At 67.0% G+C, this 15,892-nt stretch overlaps 2 protein-coding genes across 5 annotated transcripts; one reads left to right on the forward strand and one right to left on the reverse strand.

Annotated features, from left to right (window-relative positions):
* Positions 1-168: 168 nt before the first annotated feature.
* On the forward strand, positions 169-2,999 carry THAP7 (THAP domain containing 7). Its single transcript, XM_006065568.3, has 5 exons — positions 169-299; positions 450-529; positions 818-973; positions 1,372-1,509; positions 1,660-2,999. Exons 2-5 carry the CDS (start codon positions 450-452, stop codon positions 2,210-2,212), a joined length of 927 nt encoding a protein of 308 aa, XP_006065630.1. The 5' UTR covers positions 169-299; the 3' UTR covers positions 2,213-2,999.
* A 461-nt stretch (positions 3,000-3,460) lies between these two features.
* LZTR1 (leucine zipper like transcription regulator 1) lies at positions 3,461-15,580 on the reverse strand. 4 transcript variants are annotated; one of them, XM_025267200.2, is made up of 21 exons: positions 15,297-15,580; positions 14,798-14,860; positions 12,327-12,383; positions 10,619-10,698; positions 10,217-10,325; positions 9,448-9,531; positions 8,843-8,900; positions 8,405-8,544; positions 7,855-8,056; positions 7,313-7,468; positions 6,801-6,911; positions 6,559-6,651; positions 6,394-6,474; positions 6,140-6,305; positions 5,845-6,014; positions 5,591-5,702; positions 4,915-5,041; positions 4,693-4,842; positions 4,121-4,226; positions 3,916-4,032; positions 3,461-3,728 (listed from the first exon to the last, which is right to left on the reverse strand). In XM_025267200.2, exons 1-21 carry the CDS (start codon positions 15,494-15,496, stop codon positions 3,612-3,614), a joined length of 2,499 nt encoding a protein of 832 aa, XP_025122985.1. In that variant the 5' UTR covers positions 15,497-15,580; the 3' UTR covers positions 3,461-3,611. The 4 variants fall into 4 exon arrangements, with proteins under 4 accessions (XP_025122985.1, XP_025122983.1, XP_025122984.1 ...); XM_025267198.2 differs by having other exon boundaries at positions 5,591-5,747; XM_025267199.2 differs by having other exon boundaries at positions 3,952-4,032; positions 5,591-5,747; positions 15,297-15,579.
* Between the last annotated feature and the right edge of the window lie 312 nt (positions 15,581-15,892).

Consider the following 15,892-nt stretch of genomic DNA (forward strand, 5'->3'; position numbering starts at 1 on the left):
TCCTCGGGGCAGGAAGCGGACCCGAGCGGGTCTTCGGATCGGGGCCCGCATCCTGAGCCCCGGAGGAGCGGCGCTAGTCTCCCCCGGCCCAGGGCAAACCCCTCCCCCGGGGGACGCGTGCGTGCCGGCTCTGACGGCACCACCCCGATCCCGGCGGCCTGGTCGAGGCCGCGGCCCCTTCCCGCCGCTTCCGGGACCCGCCCCTCGGCGAGCGCCGAGCTCTTCCGCGTCTCTATGGTACCGACTTCCGCGGCTAGCCAAACCTCGCGAGACCTCGGCGGCGCCGCAATGGCGAGACCGTGAGTGCCGCAGACAGGAGTCGGGACAGCGGGCTGGGGCTGGACTCGGCGAGGTCGGGCGGGGGAGACTCGCCAGGCCGGGGCCGCCGGAGCGGGGTGGCGGCCTGGGCCCCGGCCGCCGCCGAGACCGAGCTCCCGCCTCTGCCCCAGATGCCGCGTCACTGCTCCGCCGCCGGCTGCTGCACACGGGACACGCGCGAGACGCGCAACCGCGGCATCTCTTTCCACAGGTCAGCGCGCCGGCGCGCGGACAGCCCCTTGCGCATGCGCCCGTCCCGCCGCCGCGCACGCGCTTTCGCGCCGGGGGCGGGGCTCGGGGGGGCCCGGAGCGGGCGGGGGCGGCCCGCGGCCTCAGCCGTAGGCGGCGTTTGCGCTGCGCGATGGTGCCCTGCGGACCTCTACCTCTCCGGGGGCCTCAGCTCCCTGGTCTGCGCGCGGGAAGGGTTCGCCGGAGGTCCAGGGGCGGTATGAGCCGGGCCGCGCCTTCCTATCGCGCTCACGGGCCTGCGGCTCCGCAGGCTTCCCAAGAAGGACAACCCGAGGCGGGGTTTGTGGCTGGCCAACTGCCAGCGCCTGGACCCCAGCGGGCAGGGCCTGTGGGACCCGGCGTCCGAGTACATCTACTTCTGCTCCAAGCACTTCGAGGAGAACTGCTTTGAGCTGGTGGGAATAAGGTGAGCCCCATGACAGCCGGCGGTCGGGAGGGCGTGGACACGGGGTGGGTGGCCGGTGGGGAGGGCCCCGGAGTAGCCGCTCTGGTGCTTCCCACCTCGTAACCTCACCTTCCGCTCCAGACGGACCTGAGCAGCGAGACCGTAGCCCCACTCCTGCCGCACTGGCCACGGCCGGAGCGCGCTCCCTGCAACCCCAGCCCTCCCAGCAAAGGCGCAGAAGAAATCCGTCCTTCTGCCTGCTTCTCCGGTGCTGGTGGGGCCCTTAACTTGGGAAATTCCCTGAACTCATTGTCGGCACGATGCCTCCCATTTCCCACGGAGCCAGGGTGGCAGCCTGCTCTGCGACCTGCAGTGTGGCAGGGCTGTGCTCCGTCTCATCCAGACCACTTTCCCTGCAGTGGGTATCACAGGCTGAAGGAGGGAGCGGTTCCCACCATATTTGAGTCTTTCTCGAAGTTGCGCCGGACCAAGACCAAGGGGCACGGTTACCCGCCCGGCCCCCCAGACGTCAGCCGGCTCCGGCGCTGCAGGAAGCGGTACGTGCTGTCCCACTGTGTATAGCTCCCGAGGGCCCGGCCTTCAGGGTGCTGGCCAGCAGCCTTCCTGGGCGGGGCTGGGAGCCTGTGGAGTGGGTTCAGGGCACCCTGCGCCTGGCCCAGCATGTCAGTCTGTCTGTCTCTTCCTAGCTGTTCTGAGGGCCGAGGGCCCACCACTCCGTTTTCCCCGCCTCCACCTGCCGACCTCGCCTGCTTTCCTGTGGAAGAGGCCTCGGCACCTGCTGCCTTGTCTGCCTCCCCAGCCGGGAGGCTGGAGCCTGGCCTCAGCAGCCCCTTCTCCGACCTCCTGGGGCCCCTGGGAGCCCAGGCAGATGAAGCGGGCTGCAGTGCCCAGCCCTCCCCGGAGCGCCAGCCGTCCCCCCTGGAGCCGCGGCCTGTCTCGCCCTCGGCCTACATGCTGCGCCTCCCGCCGCCCGCCGGCGCCTACATCCAGAACGAGCACAGCTACCAGGTGGGCAGTGCCCTGCTCTGGAAGCGGCGGGCCGAGGCCGCCCTCGACGCCCTCGACAAGGCCCAGCGCCAGCTGCAGGCCTGCAAGCGGCGGGAGCAGCGGCTGCGGCTGCGGCTGACCAAGCTGCAGCAGGAGCGGGCGCGGGAGAAGCGGGCCCAGGCCGATGCCCGGCAGACCCTGAAGGAGCATGTGCAGGACTTCGCCATGCAGCTGAGCAGCAGCATGGCCTGAGGGGCCGTCCAGCAGCGCTCGGCCTGCGGATCCACCTGGAGAGGGAGCTGCCCCTAGCTGTGTCCGCCACAATAAAGGGGATCCCAGAAAGCCCTGCTCTCTGGCTCAGCTGAGGGCTGGGGCCCCACCCCCTGGGTACCATGTCCATCTCCCCTAACTGGCTGTAGCCCCCAGAGGGCTCGGCCCTGCAGTCACGGTGATTCCCAAGCCCCCAGGCCGGCCGAGGTCCACCTCGGGCCATTGCCAAACTTGCTGTCTCCAGGTGAGCACCCCTAGACTAAGGCCGTCCACCCCCCACCACACCCGGGGCTTGTCAGTCAGGCCGGAGGTGTGGCAGGCCCCGTGTTTATCCTGGGGGCACAACCCGAGGCAGGAAACGAGCTTTAAGGCTCAGAAGATACCCCCCCCCCCAAGTGGCTTCCTGGCAGCCTGGGCACAAGAGCTGTTGTTCCCACAAGGGAGGCAGAATGGTGCCTTACCCACTGGGATGGCCGCAGGACAGAGGATGGGGCGGCCCAGCCCTTCCCAGGCAGGAGCCTCCAGGCAGCCCAGGAGTCAGGCAGCCAGCAAGGGACCAGGAGAGGCCCGAGGCCGTCCTTCGTTCCTCCCCGCAGCCCTCCGTGGGGTGGTGAGTGAACAGAGCCATTCGAGGCTGGTGTGTCCTGAGCCTCGGGCCGCCTGGCCCGGCCTCGGGAGGCCTGCGCGAGGGGCTGTGGGTGCAGATAGCGCTGCGGTGGCTTTAATGGAGGCAAGCCTATTGACAATAAATAGTGGGAACAAGCGGGGACCTGGAACGTCTCTGACTTCTTCTGGGACACCCAGGGCCCCGATGTGCACCTGCGCCGGGGGGTGCCTGGCTGTCCGGAGATGCTGACCCCTCCGGCTGGGAGCTGAGCTCAGAGCTCTTCACACCTCACAATTCATCCGGAGTTGGACTCCACCTGCCCAAGCCCTGGGTGGCAGGACAGGACCCTTACTTACACTGACCTTGATGAGGGTTGGGGGTTGCTGTGCGGCCCACATCAAGGCATCTTGGCAACATGACCCATGGCTTGGCAGGAGGCACAAGCCATGCTGGTTCCCTGCACGACGGTAGGGGACCCAAAGCCAGTTTCCTGACGGGCTCCTTGCCCCTCTGGGCCCTGGCCAGGCCCTTCCTCCTGTGGAGTCCTCACCATTGAGGCCTGGCATCCCACCCTGGGAGAGGCTGCAAGCCAGAGACCTGCTTCACTGTCCGTTTCCTGGGGGACGTGTGTCCTCAGCAATGAGATGGGGGCTTTGGGACACCCCCGTGTCCGCTCAGCTTCCTTCGGGAGGCTCTGGACACTGCACCCCTCAGCTGCAGGCCCAAGTGTGACCGGCACAGTCTGCAGCGGGCAGGGCAGCATCCCTTGGGCCCTCATATGTCGGCCCCCAGCTCTGCACACTGCTTGTCTGAGATGTGGGAGGCCAGCGAGTCGATGATGTCCAGCAGCAGCTGCTGGCTCAGCGAGCGCAGCGTGGGCAGCTTGGAAACCTGTGGAGGCAACCAGAGGCCAGAGGATGGAACCAGGTTCTCCCTTCTGCCCCGGGCCAGGCGACCGCGGTCTTCTGGGGGGGCGAGGAACGGCCAGCGGGTGGACCTCTCCGTCTGGTTATCCCCAGAGCCCACTGCTGCAGAGGGCCGGCCTCCAGCCCCCCGCACCCCACCCGGGCCTGGCTACCGATGGGCGGCGGCCTGCGGCAGGGCGGCGCCCGACCTTGGTGAACTGGTGCACGATGATGCGCAGGCAGTGCCGCTTCATGTCCAGGGCCTGCGTCTTGTCCGCCGCCTCCAGGATCTGCAACAGCGGGCTCCCTGAGGCACTGCCCCGGCCGGCCCGCCCGCCCGCCCGCCCGCCCGCCCCCGCCCAGACCCAGGGCCGCCACCTGTAGCACGTTCTGCACCGTCACGTTCATCTCCAGGTTCTGCTTGCAGTAGGCCTGCAGCCGGTTGTTGTAGAAGCCGTAGTAGTAGGGCGCCGAGAACAGGTAGCTGGGGGCTGGTTAAGGAGCCGCCGGCCAAGGGAGCCTGCCTCCCCTCCACCCTGAGCCTGGGCTGCCCCGCCTCAGGACAGGAGGGGCCCGCCCACCACCAGGATGCGGGGCTCCCATCCAGGCAGGGCAGACCTGCCCTCTGCCTGGGCTCTGAACCACTTGGGGGTCCAGGGCCCAATTCAGGATCCAAAGAACACCCTAGGCTCCTCTCCCAAGGAAAGTCCCCCACGCACCTGCAGACCCATCCTCGCCCTCCGCTGCACCGACCAGCACGGAGCAGACGTGGCTGGGAGCCACGCGTCCTCGGAGCCCCCCATCCCTCCTGGCTGCAGACCCCTCTGAGCTGGACCGACCGAGAGCTCAGGGGAGACGGGGCCACCAGGAATGCTTGGGAAACTGCCCAGCCCCTGGCCGGCGGGGTCCAAGGCTGCCAGGCGTGGCCGGAAGCCCTGAGGCTAGGATGCAGAGAGTCCTCGGGCGGCATGTTGACCTCGCCGTAGTAGATGTAGCGCAGCATAGACTCGAAGGCCTGCCTGCTGGGCACCATCTCCCCGATGGAGATGTTCACCTGGCCATCCTCGGGCATGAAGGACCGGAACATGGCCTCGAAGTAGCTGCGGGCGGCAGGCAGCCTCAGCAAGGCTGTCGGCGCCCAACCCCGAGCCCACGCGCCACACCCCACCCACCTGGAGCGGGCGGCCAGGATGGCCTTGTGGGCTGGCCGCGGGTGCCCGTCCAGCAGGAGAGTGATGTCGCAGAACTCCGCGCCCGCGCCCTCCAAGTATGCCTTCATGTCCTGGATCAGAGACGTGCCTGGGGGCGTGGAGGGAGCCTGCTAGAGGGCTGCTCCTGACTTAGGGCTTGATACCCGCCCCCTGCGCATCTGGCACGTGGCCGCGCCCCCCCAACAAGCCCCTCCCCCCGCTTTGGCCCTTGGGGCTCCGGACCCCACCCGCAGCCCGGCCTCCTCTCTGACTTGGCCCCCGGAGCCCGCCCCGCCCCTGTGCTGTGTCACCTGGAGCCGGGGCCAGAGGGTGAAGGAGCCTAAGGTCCCTTCCCGGCTCGGTGGGGACAGGACAGGGAGGCACCGAGCATCTGAGGGCCGCGCCCACCCCTCATCAGGCCCCAGACCTGGGCGCACCTGGAAGAAAAGCTGGCCCACTAAAGACAGACCCCAGGCCTGGCGCCCCAGTCAGGGCAGCAGCTGCCAGCAAGGGCCATGTGCCCCCAGAACACCCCCGGAGGTGCAGCCCTGGCGCCCAGCCCACTTGACGGGGCTCCGCCTTGCCCGAGCATGAGTCGCCCGCGGTTGGACCCTGTGCCCAAGGTGCCCTCTGCCCTCAGAAGAGGCGGGCTCCCTACCGATGTCCACCGGCTGGTCGGAGGGGGCGCGGGGCGGCGGCTGCTGCTTCCGCCGCACAATCTCCACGATCAGAGGGGAGGAGAGGCGCTCGAATTCCTTCATCATGATCACCTGGTTGAAGTGCGACTCCTTCACCACAAAGTTCAGGCAGTGCTCCTGCACACACAGGCGGTGGGCCCCGGGTCAGGACCCCCGGGCCGGGGCCGCAGCGGGAGGGGCGGGGGTGGGGGCCGCCGGGGGACCCTGCCGGTACCTTGAGCTGGCCCAGCTGCAGCCGGGCGGCGCTCTCGCACACGACCAGCACGTTCTGCAGGTCCACCGAGGCCTCGATGTATTGGCGACACAGCTGCTCCAGGCGGCAGAGCTGGAAGCCCAGCGCGAGCTTGTACACGTCCATGATGAGCAGCACGTCCTCCACGTGACCTGCGCCCCCAGAGCCCCCGTGAGCCTTGGGCCGCGCGGGAGAACTGGGCCTGGGAGCCGCAGGCCGCCCCGCCTGCCCACCTGGGGTCCACCCACCGGGGCCCGCCCCGCCGCAGCGCGCTGACCTTTCCGCGGGTACTGGATCTTGTCGGTGTAGAGGAACTGCATGAGAACCTCGAATGGCCGCGCCTCCGCTTCGCGGATGGCCACACGCAGCAGGGCCGGCCGGGCCGCTCCTGCAGCAGCCGCGGGGCCCTCCCTGGGCGCCGGGGCCGCCTCCTCCTCCAGTTTCTGTAGGCAGAGGAAGAGGGCTCAGGGCGCCACGGAAGCGGCGGGCGGGCCGGGGCAGGGGTGCCGCGGGGCGCGCGCGCGGCCTCACCCGCGCCTGCGCGATCTTCCTGCGGAGCCAGCGGCTGCGCGCTGTGACGATGGCCACGTGGCCCTGCACGCGCTCCTCCTTCTGCGGGGAGAGGCAGGGCTCGGTGGGGGGCGAGGGCCCGGGGCAGGGGCCGCTGGCGGGCACGGGGAGGGTGGGGGCACCCACCTCGCCCAGCACGAACTCCACGTCGCAGAACTGGCGGCTCTCCCACAGCCGCCCGTAGTCTTCGTGCAGCGTGCACTTGGGGTAGCAGGAGAACTGCGAGCAGAGACCCCGCTGCTGGCCGGCGCGGTGCAGCCCGCCGCTCCCGGCCCATGAGCGCCCCGCCCCCACCCCGGCCTCGGCATCCAGGCTCTCCGCGGCAGGCCACCCCACCTTTCCAGGCTCTCCGCCGCAGGCCACCCCACCTGGAACCTGTACATCTCCCCGCTTCGGATGTTGTTGTCCACCGTGCCCCCGAAGATGTACATGGCGTCCGAGATGACGGCGGCCGCATGGAAGAGTCTTCCGCTGGGCAGCTGCGTGGAGAGGGGTCAGTCGGCGGAGGGGAGAGGAAGGCGGGGGATGTCCAGCGGCGGGGCTGCCTGAGGCCCCGCGCCGGCCAGGCTGTAAACAAGGACGGCACCAGTGGCCTGGAAGAGCGGGGGATCACAGGACAGGAGACCAGACGACCCCCTCCCCAGAAAAACCACGTGTGGGGGAGGTGGGGCCTGTGTGCGCAAAAGGGAAGGATAGACCTTGTGCCCCGCGAGGCGGCGCCAGGCGCCAGGTGCTGCACTCCTGCGGCCCGGCCAGGGGGCGTGGGCTCCGGGCCTCCCCTCACGTGCTGGGTGACCCCCGAGCCTCTGCCTCCTGACCACACCACCGGCTCCAGGGCGTGAGTGGGGGGTGGGGGACCCACGAGGGTGCCGGGCCTCACCTCTGAGGCAGGCAGGGACGGCTGCCTGGAGGTGGTGCTGCCGAAGTCCAGGCCGAACACGTCCCGGGACTTCTTGCAGCCTGCCCGCTCCTCGGAGCCAAGAGCAGGCACCTCCTCGGAAGTAGACGCTCGCTCTGGCATCTCGGCCCCGCCTACCTGGGGGTGATAGGTGCCAGCAGGGGCCCTCAGCAAGGGCTGGGCGGGCGGCGGGAGGCCGCTGCTGGCCCCGCCCAGCATGCAGATGGGTGCTGGGGCCACAGCGTGGGTGTAGGAGGGGCCGGAAAACGGGGGGCTCCCCCGGCATGGCGGAGACGGGATCCAGGCCTCGTTCACGCGCACATCCCGGGAACGTGCTCAGCACGGCGCACGCACGGCGCACGCACAGTGCTGCGGCGTGTTACCCCGCAGGTCCTCAGTGGAGGGCAGAGGGCTGGGCCGGCGGTGTCCGGGGCTGAGGGCCCTGGGCATCCCAGCCTCGCTCCTGCTGGCCGCCTGGAGCTCCTGGCTCTGGCCTCAGCCACCCGTGGGCCAGCCGCGCTCACCTCACTATCCGAGCTGGGCTGGATGACCTCCCAGGTCTGGAAGTCCACATCGTAGCAGTGCAGCTCGTTAGGGAGGGTGTTGTCAGCAGCGCCCCCGAACACATAGAGGTGGCGGTCAAAGGCCACCATGGTGTGCCCGTAGCGCCGCTGCGGGGGCGGCGGGGAGCCCCGGAGCAGGTGCTCGGTGGGGATGCGTGTCCACCTGCGAGGCGGGTTCACGCTGCGTGTGACCATCCACGGGGCGGCGGCTCCTGCTGCCCTGCAGCCTCCGCCTGGGCGCTGAGCCCCCCACCCCAGTCCACCCTGGCACCAGCCCTGTCTGGCCCCTCAGGACCACTGTGGGGTCCGTCTCAGCCTCAATCCCCCCCAACAGAGCAGGCAGCAGCGGAGGACTAGGGGGCAGCTGTCTTCACGCTGGGACCCAGAGGAGGGCCATCTAGGCTGCATTAGGGCCCTGCGCCAAGGTGGCCAGCTGCATGTGGGGCCCCTGGGGCAGCCCCCTGGCACGGGTGTGGAGCGCTGACGGGGGCTCCGCCTGCAGGGCACTCACGTCTGGTCCTTGAACTCGAACTGGAAGAGGTTGTTGGTTATCTTGGCCCCACTCTGGCCCGAGAAGACGAACATCCTGTCCCTGCACACGGCCGCGGGGAAGTTGCAGCAGGAGGGCGGGATCTCGCCGCTCTGGGCTACCTGCGTGGTGGAGAGGCCGCTCAGCCCTGCACCCGGCCCGGGCCACTGAGCTGGGGCTACGCTCACCCCGAGGAGTCACAGTCCACATCTGAGCAACAGCTTAAAGCCCCCACGTGAACGGGCCCAGGGTGAACAGTTGGGGTGAAGCCCTCACGACAGGGGCAGCAGGGCAGCGGGCGGACAGACCACCCCGGACCCCAGCAGCGGTCGCCCCCATCGTGCCCGAGGAAGGACGCATTGTCCCCGGCTACAGCAGCCGCAGGCTCGGCGTGGCCGCCTCCCGCCCCACGCCCCTCACCTCCTCCCAGCACGTGAGCTCCCGGTCCTGGAGGCCGATGGTCCACATGTCGTTCAACCTGCATCAGGACAGAGGGGGCGGGACCCCGCAGCTGGGCTGGTGGTCAGGGTGGGCCTGGGCCCGGCCGGGACAGAAGGCCCAGGAGGGAATCTGACCGGGGACTACAGAGCTGCCTCGGGGTGGGGGCTTCGGCTGGGGGCTGCCCCAAGGCCCCCGGGGCCACCACGAAGCCTGCGGCACTCGGGGCTTCTGGAACTGGCTGGGGTCCTTGGTGTTTTTGCAATCAGAACACAGCAATGTCAACGTTCCACAACAGGAAGGCGCCTGCTTCCCCCGCTCTGAGCTCTGAGGACACCAGCTATGGTCCTGAACATCCTTGGCCAGCAGCCCAGACGTGGGGGGCCCACCACGCCTTCAGTCACCCCAGGAGTTTCAGGGGTGCCAGAGCGCCTGTCCCTGGTGGGGGTCCGGCGGGGGGCCTCCACTCAGCATCTTTCCCCCAGCCCGATCCACACACCCACCCTCCTGAGAAACCCAGCTCCCGCGCCCTCCCTGGGGCAGGAGGGCCGCTCTGTGCCCCGGCGCGTCTCCAGGCCACGGCCTACCTGGCGTTGCCGTCGTAGCCCGCGAAGATCCACAGCTTGTCACTATACACCGTGGCACCGTGGGCCGAGCGGGCGACTGGCAGCCTGGGGCGAGTAGAGGGCAGGGCTGGGGGCACCCTGGGCAGAGCTGAGCCTCACAGCCCCACACAGCCCGGGTCCCAGCCCTGTGAGCCCCACCGCCCTGGGGCGGCCGTGCCCACACCCGCTGACCCAGGCTGCTGGGAATAAGGGACCTGGCAGAGTCTGAGCCCGCAAGGCCAGGGAACTGGACGAGGAGTCACACGTCCAAGGGCACAGAGCCCTCTCCAAGCCCCCGCCTGGTATCGAGGGGGTGCCTGTGAAGCAGGGCCAGAGAAGCGCCATCCGCAGAACACTGGGTCCTCCTACCCTCTGGAGGGATCCAGGGGAGCTAAGAGCCAGGGATGCGTAAACGGGGCCAGCTGGCAGGTGACGCAGACTCCCAGCTCAGGCCGCTGCGTGCCCTCTCTTTCAGGCTGCAGGCTCCTCATCTATCTTTTAAAGTCTTCACTGGATTTATCACAACACTGCTTCCGTTTTGTGCTTCCGTCCTTTGGCCGAGGCAAGTGGGATCGTAGCTCCCTGACCAGGGTTCGAACCCACACCCCCTGCCTTGGAAGGCGGAGTCTTAACCCCTGGGCCGTCCCGGAAGGCCCCTTCATCTGTAACCCCACAGAGGCCAGTCCAGGCCGGCCACCCCCCAAGACCCAGCATGGCAGCCCGTACAACCCCAAGGTCTCAGCAGTCTCACCGTCCTTCGATTTTCCACTCTGTCCACTGGCCAGTTGCAAACTTGTATTCAAAGAGGTCGTTTTTGTTCTTCAGGTTCGAGTTGGAGTAAATGTCGCCAGTGTAGCCCCCTGTGAAGAGCAAGGAGCCCCCACAGGCCAAGGGGTCAGTTTAATCTGCAAACCCGGGGGCGGGGGCGGGATCTGTCCTCGGTCAGCGTGTCCCCCAGGACCCCTGCAGCCCATCAGCTCCTGCTCGAGGCTCTGGGGACAGCAGCCGGGCCACAGAGGCAGACGGTGCCCCCCTGGAGACCAGGACGGCCGGGCGAGGGGCCCCCGACCCAGCACATGCGCTGGAGGACAGGGCACAGAGAGGCTGGCCCAGCACAGCCCGGGGCCGAGGCTCAACGGGAGGCGCCTCTCACCGAAGACGAACATGCTGCTCCCGTAGACCACGGCGGAGTGGTGGTAGCGGGGGGCCGGAGGGGTCCCTGTGGTGAAGGCCCTGGGTGGGGGAAGGGGCATCAGGTGTCAGCGGTGGGCAGCCCCATCACCCCCAAACTGCCCTCTACTTTCTTATTATAGAAGCCTTAAAAAAAATTGCCAACTAAGGAAAAAACAAAACCAAGCACTAAAACCTAACATGTAATCCCTTTGCCAGAAACCACCGTCCACAGCTTGAGTGTACACCTCCCCACCTTCCCCACAATTATGCCTCTGGGTAATTTTCTGTAATTTCTCTATGACCAACTCCGTGAACACGAATTTGAGCAAACTCCAAGAGATAGTGGGCTTCCTTGGTGGCTCAGCGGTAAAGTATCTGCCTGCAATGCGGCCCAGGAGCCAGCTGCAGGAGACCCAGGTTTGATCCTGGGGTCGGGAAGATGCCCTGGAGGAGGAAATGGCAACCCACTCCAGGCTTCTTGCCTGGAGAGTCCCATGGACAGAGGAGCCTGGCTGCTACAGTCCACGGGGTCACAGAGAGTCGGACACGACTGAAGCAACGTAGCACAAAACCACATCAGGAGACAGTTGAGGACAGGGAAGCCTGGCACGCAGCCTGTGGGACTGCCAAGAGTCAGACTGGACTGAGCATAGTGGGATCACGAGTTGGCATCCTGGCCATTCTGGAACCATCCCCCGCTGCAGCCCCAGGCTGAGCCGTGCTCTGCAGCGCAGGTGTCCATGGGACTTATTCACGGAATTATATACCCATTTATATTGTTTTCCTGGGGCTGCTCCTTTTCAGACTTTTAACCAAAGCAATTTTTAACCATGAATTCAAAGTCTTGAGAGTGATTTTCCAGTTCATCCATAACTCTTAGACACAGGTTACAATCAAGCATGAGAGAAACACCACAAAAACTGAAGTGACCCCAGTGCCAGCTGGGGGTCTGGGCAGGGTGCCGCTGTGAGTCCTGGGCCCAGACATCGTCCTCTGTCAAAGGTGGGGGCGGTGAGACACCCCTGCCCCCGCGGAAGGCAGGGCTCAGAGCTGCTGCAGAGGCTGGCAGCGGACACAGCTCAGGAGGAAGCCCAACACTTCCTAGCCCCAGGATCTTTTCCTCCCCTCAGCTGGGAGCTGCCCCCACCGGGGCTGGACTGGAGCAGAAGGGGACAAACATCCAGAGCTCAGAGAGGGCAGGTGTCTTGCCTAAGACCACACAGCAGGCGAAGGACCCAGGACCTGCAGGCTGCCCACTGCCTGTGCAGGGCCTCCTGGAATGGGATGGGCCCGGGGGAAGGGAGGGTGGGGGGCAGCTGCTGGTTGGCCCCTGTAGTGGCGGAGACCATCCTGGAAGGACCCGTCAGGTCACGGCCCCCCAGTCGGCTCCCACAGCAGCCCCTGGCCTGGGAGATGGACCTGGTGGTGGAACAGCTCTCCTGAAGCAGAGTCTAAGGACCCACAACTGGATCAAACAGATCCCTTAAAATCACAGGATTCGGAAAAACCAATCTCAGCCAATCTCAGCCATAGCCCAGAAAAGAAAGTCAGGAAGTAGAAAGAAGAGAGAAGAAGGCCAGGGGTCACTAAGAGAGGGCTGGGTGCGGTCATCAACTGCTCGAAGCATCTCTAGCTCTGCCTGCACGGGACCTGGACGGGGGTGCTCCGTGTCTGGCCAGGGCGCCCACCTGCACCAGGAGCAGTCCTTCACGTCGAAACGCAGGAGGTCGTTGAGCATCGTCTTCCTGAAAGACAGCGGGGACCGGGGGATGGACACTGAGCCGGGGGTGGGGCAGCTGATTGAGAGGCTCAGCCAGGGCAACCAGCTGATGCTCGGGGGCCCAGAGATGGGACCCCAAAGGGAGCTCCCTGTGGATGCGGGACCCGGGGCCGCCACGGAGGTGGGGCCAGCCTGCCTGGTTCCAGGCACCTTGCGCCTCCCCAGCCACCCCACTCCCGCTCCCAGGCCGCAGCGGGTCAGGGAGGCCTCTTGCCTTCTCTCTCTTCCTGTTGCCTCTTTATCGCAGAGCCAAGGTAATAACCACTTTCAAGATACAATAAAGCACAAAGCAGATCCACAGGCCACCTAACAACACCCCACGTTACCCCCCAACCCTCACGGTAAGAGCAAGAAGGGGGTCCACCCAAGAAGAGCCCAGCACCCCTGCCCGTGGGCCAGGCCTGTGGCCCCGCTCCCTCTGCAGGAAGCAGCCTGGGCGACCACAGGGCCTGAGGCCACGCCCCATGGGCAGAGAAGCAGAGCAGACCGAGGCCCCTCCCTCACCCTGCGCACCCTCTAAGCGGAGGAGCCACCTTTGCGCTGTTTACAAAGTTACAACTCGAACGAGACAAATCCTTCTCTTAGTGTCACATTGCAGAGAAAATGTTTCTGCTTCCGGCTACACATCTGTCACTCAAAGGCTGTGTCCCGGGCACAGGGTGGGGGACTCATCACCCCCGGCCCTGCGCTGGCCACTAGGCCTTTTCTGGCTCAGGGGGTCTCCAGGCTGCAGTAAACCCCTGGGGATGGATGCCTCTTCCTCAGTTCATTCCCGGAAATGACACACATGTATTGAATCGTCAGCCCTGGGCCAGAGCTCCAGCCCTGGCCGAGCAGACAGATGGCAAACATCTGGGTGCTCTGAGGACCAGTGGAGCCCGTAAGAGGCGCAGAAGTGGAGGGGAGGCCACCAGCTAGTCCAGTTGGTCTGAGGGGTGGTGGGGAAGGCCTCAGTCCCAGGAGATTTAGAGGAGGGGCAGGGAGGGTGGGAAGCAGGGAGGCAGTGGGAGGGTCCTCACGTGCAATCAAGACACAGCGAGGCAGAGTGTCCAGTGCCCCACAGGCAAGAGCAGGGGAGCTGTGGACACAGGTGTGCCGGGTCTCACACACTGCCAGGAAGGCGTGCGCCTTCCCCAAAGAGAGGGGGCCATGCTGGGGTTATGAGCCGAGAAGGAACGTGCTCCAGCTGGCTGCGCATGGGCAGAGAGGCTGGAAGCCAGGGGTCATGCCCAGGAGACCCTTCTCCCCAGGGTGCAGGCCCCACGGAGGGATCCTGTGGGACCGCGGCCGCAGCCCGTCAGAGGCCAGGCCTGCCTGAGCTACAGGCCAGTCTGTGGCGGAGAGGGGCGGACAGCTCAAGGGCGGGATCGGTCTGTGCCCACAGCACCCCCGCCCCACGGGGACACCTGTGTCCTGGGCCCTGACAGCCCGGTGCTCACTGACCGTCAGGAGCACCTTTCAAAAGCAAGGCAGAGGCCCACCGCCTTTGACAGAGGAGACCCGGGGGCAGTGGAGGGTTGAAGCCACCTTCTCAAAGCCACCAAGCTGACCTCAACCGAGTCCCGTGTGTCCAGGAGCCCAACTTCAGCCTCACACCCAGGTGGCTCCCAGCCCTCCAGAGCCTCGGGGGGCCATCCCTGGCCTCTCCTGTGTACATCCGGGGTGGACGCGGCAGGGAAGCCCAGCAGACTCCAGGCAGCACAGTTCTGCCACACTGATCCCTCTGCTCCAGACTCTTCATCGTTGGCCTGGCTCACTTCTCTCCAGGGAGGCTGAGCAGACTGCACACCCCTCTCGTGGTGCACAATAAGCCTTCCGGCCTGCTGTGCTGCGCTAGGTGGGGCCCCGCCCTTGCTAAGACAGCTCGGTGCCTCCGGGGAGATGCAGCTCCTGGAGGAACCAGGCCAGCAGCAGGACGCGGCCGCACAGACCAAGGGCCACCTTGGCAGCTGCTTCACGGAAGGAACCAGCCACCACTGAACCGGGAACTGTCGTGGGGTGGAGATGGGCCACCGGGAAAGGCTGTTTGCCAAGCATGTGCAGCGAAATGTAGGGAAACCCTTGTGCAAGTGAGAGATGCGGGAAGGCAGGAAATCTGTGTCCTCCGAACCTTGTCAGCCGCCCACGTGAGGCACGGGGAAGGAGGAGCGCCTGGCCGGGGTACCGGCCAGGGCAGACGTGTCTCCTTCAAGGCTGAGTCCACTCATGCGGAAGGACAGAGCCGGTTCCCTGACCTGAGTGTGTGCTCCCCACAGCTGAGAGAGCCTCACGGATTGGGCAGCCCAGGCCCAGGGCTTAGCTAACACCTGGAAGAGTGTCCGTGGAGCTGCAGAGACCAAGTCCCCACCACCCCACTCCTCCCTTGAAACCCAGACTCACCCGTTGTCTCCACCAAACACATAGATGGCATCTTTATAGGCTACCACTGTGTGCTTGCTGCGCCTGGAGACAGAGAGGGGCAGGCGGCCGTCAGGCCAGGACCCTCCTGGGGGGCACACGCCAACCAGACTCAGCGCGGGGGGCTGTCACCTAAGTCGGATAACAACCCTCCTCCCCAAGATCGGTGGAGACTCCCAAGCTCCAGCAGCACCCCTAAAGGGCTCCGAGCGTGGAGACCCCTGACTCTCCCACCCCACTGCGGAGCCCCGGGGCTCCAACTCCACGCCCACAAACACAACGTGACCGTAGTCCGCAGCCCCGGGCACTGTGCTCGGGGATCCCCCCGGAAGCCCCTTCCCCTAACCCTGATCACCAACCCCCCCGCCCCCCAAATACTACCGCGTCGGGCCCCAGGACAGCGCGGCCCGGCCTCGCCCCTATGCCGCGCCGGAGACCTGCTCGGACACCCCCGTCCCCGGGACCCCCAGCCCCGCCGTACCGGGCCCCCACGAACTCGTCGCAGGGCGGGAGGCGTCGCCAACGATGCACGGTCTCAAAGGGCCCGAAGTTGAGCGTCAGGTACTCGACGCTGTCCGAGCAGCTGTGGTCAAAGTCCACGCTCGGGGCCACCTTGGACCGCGCGCCGCCGGCCAGCGCCCCGGCCCCGATCGGGCCGCCCGAGCCGCCCGGTCCCGCCATGCCGAGTCCTCGGCCGATGGGACCCCGGGGCTGTGGGACGCGCGGCCGCCGCCCCGAGCCGCCCCCACGGAACTACATTTCCCGGCGAGCTCTGCGCCGGCCGGCGCCCACACTTCCGGCCGGCGCCCACACTTCCGGCCTCCGCCGCACACTTCCGAGTTCCGCCGCGCACTTCCGGGTTCAGCGCGCACTTCCGGCCGGCGCCGTCCGCACTCTTGGGCGAGTCTCGGGTGGACTCTACCTGCTGGCCTGCGGGGCGAGCTCATGGTGGTCTCCCCAGAAATGTTTTCCGCGGCGCGCGGTACCCCCTCACCCCCCGCTCCAGAGTGCGTGGAGCCGGCAGCTGCCCCGCCCGGCCCTCATGTCCCCGGCGCGGCTCCCGGCATGCTCTGTGCG

The sequence above is a fragment of the Bubalus bubalis genome, chromosome 17 (genome assembly GCF_019923935.1).
Source record: "Bubalus bubalis isolate 160015118507 breed Murrah chromosome 17, NDDB_SH_1, whole genome shotgun sequence".
NCBI lineage: Eukaryota > Metazoa > Chordata > Mammalia > Artiodactyla > Bovidae > Bubalus > Bubalus bubalis.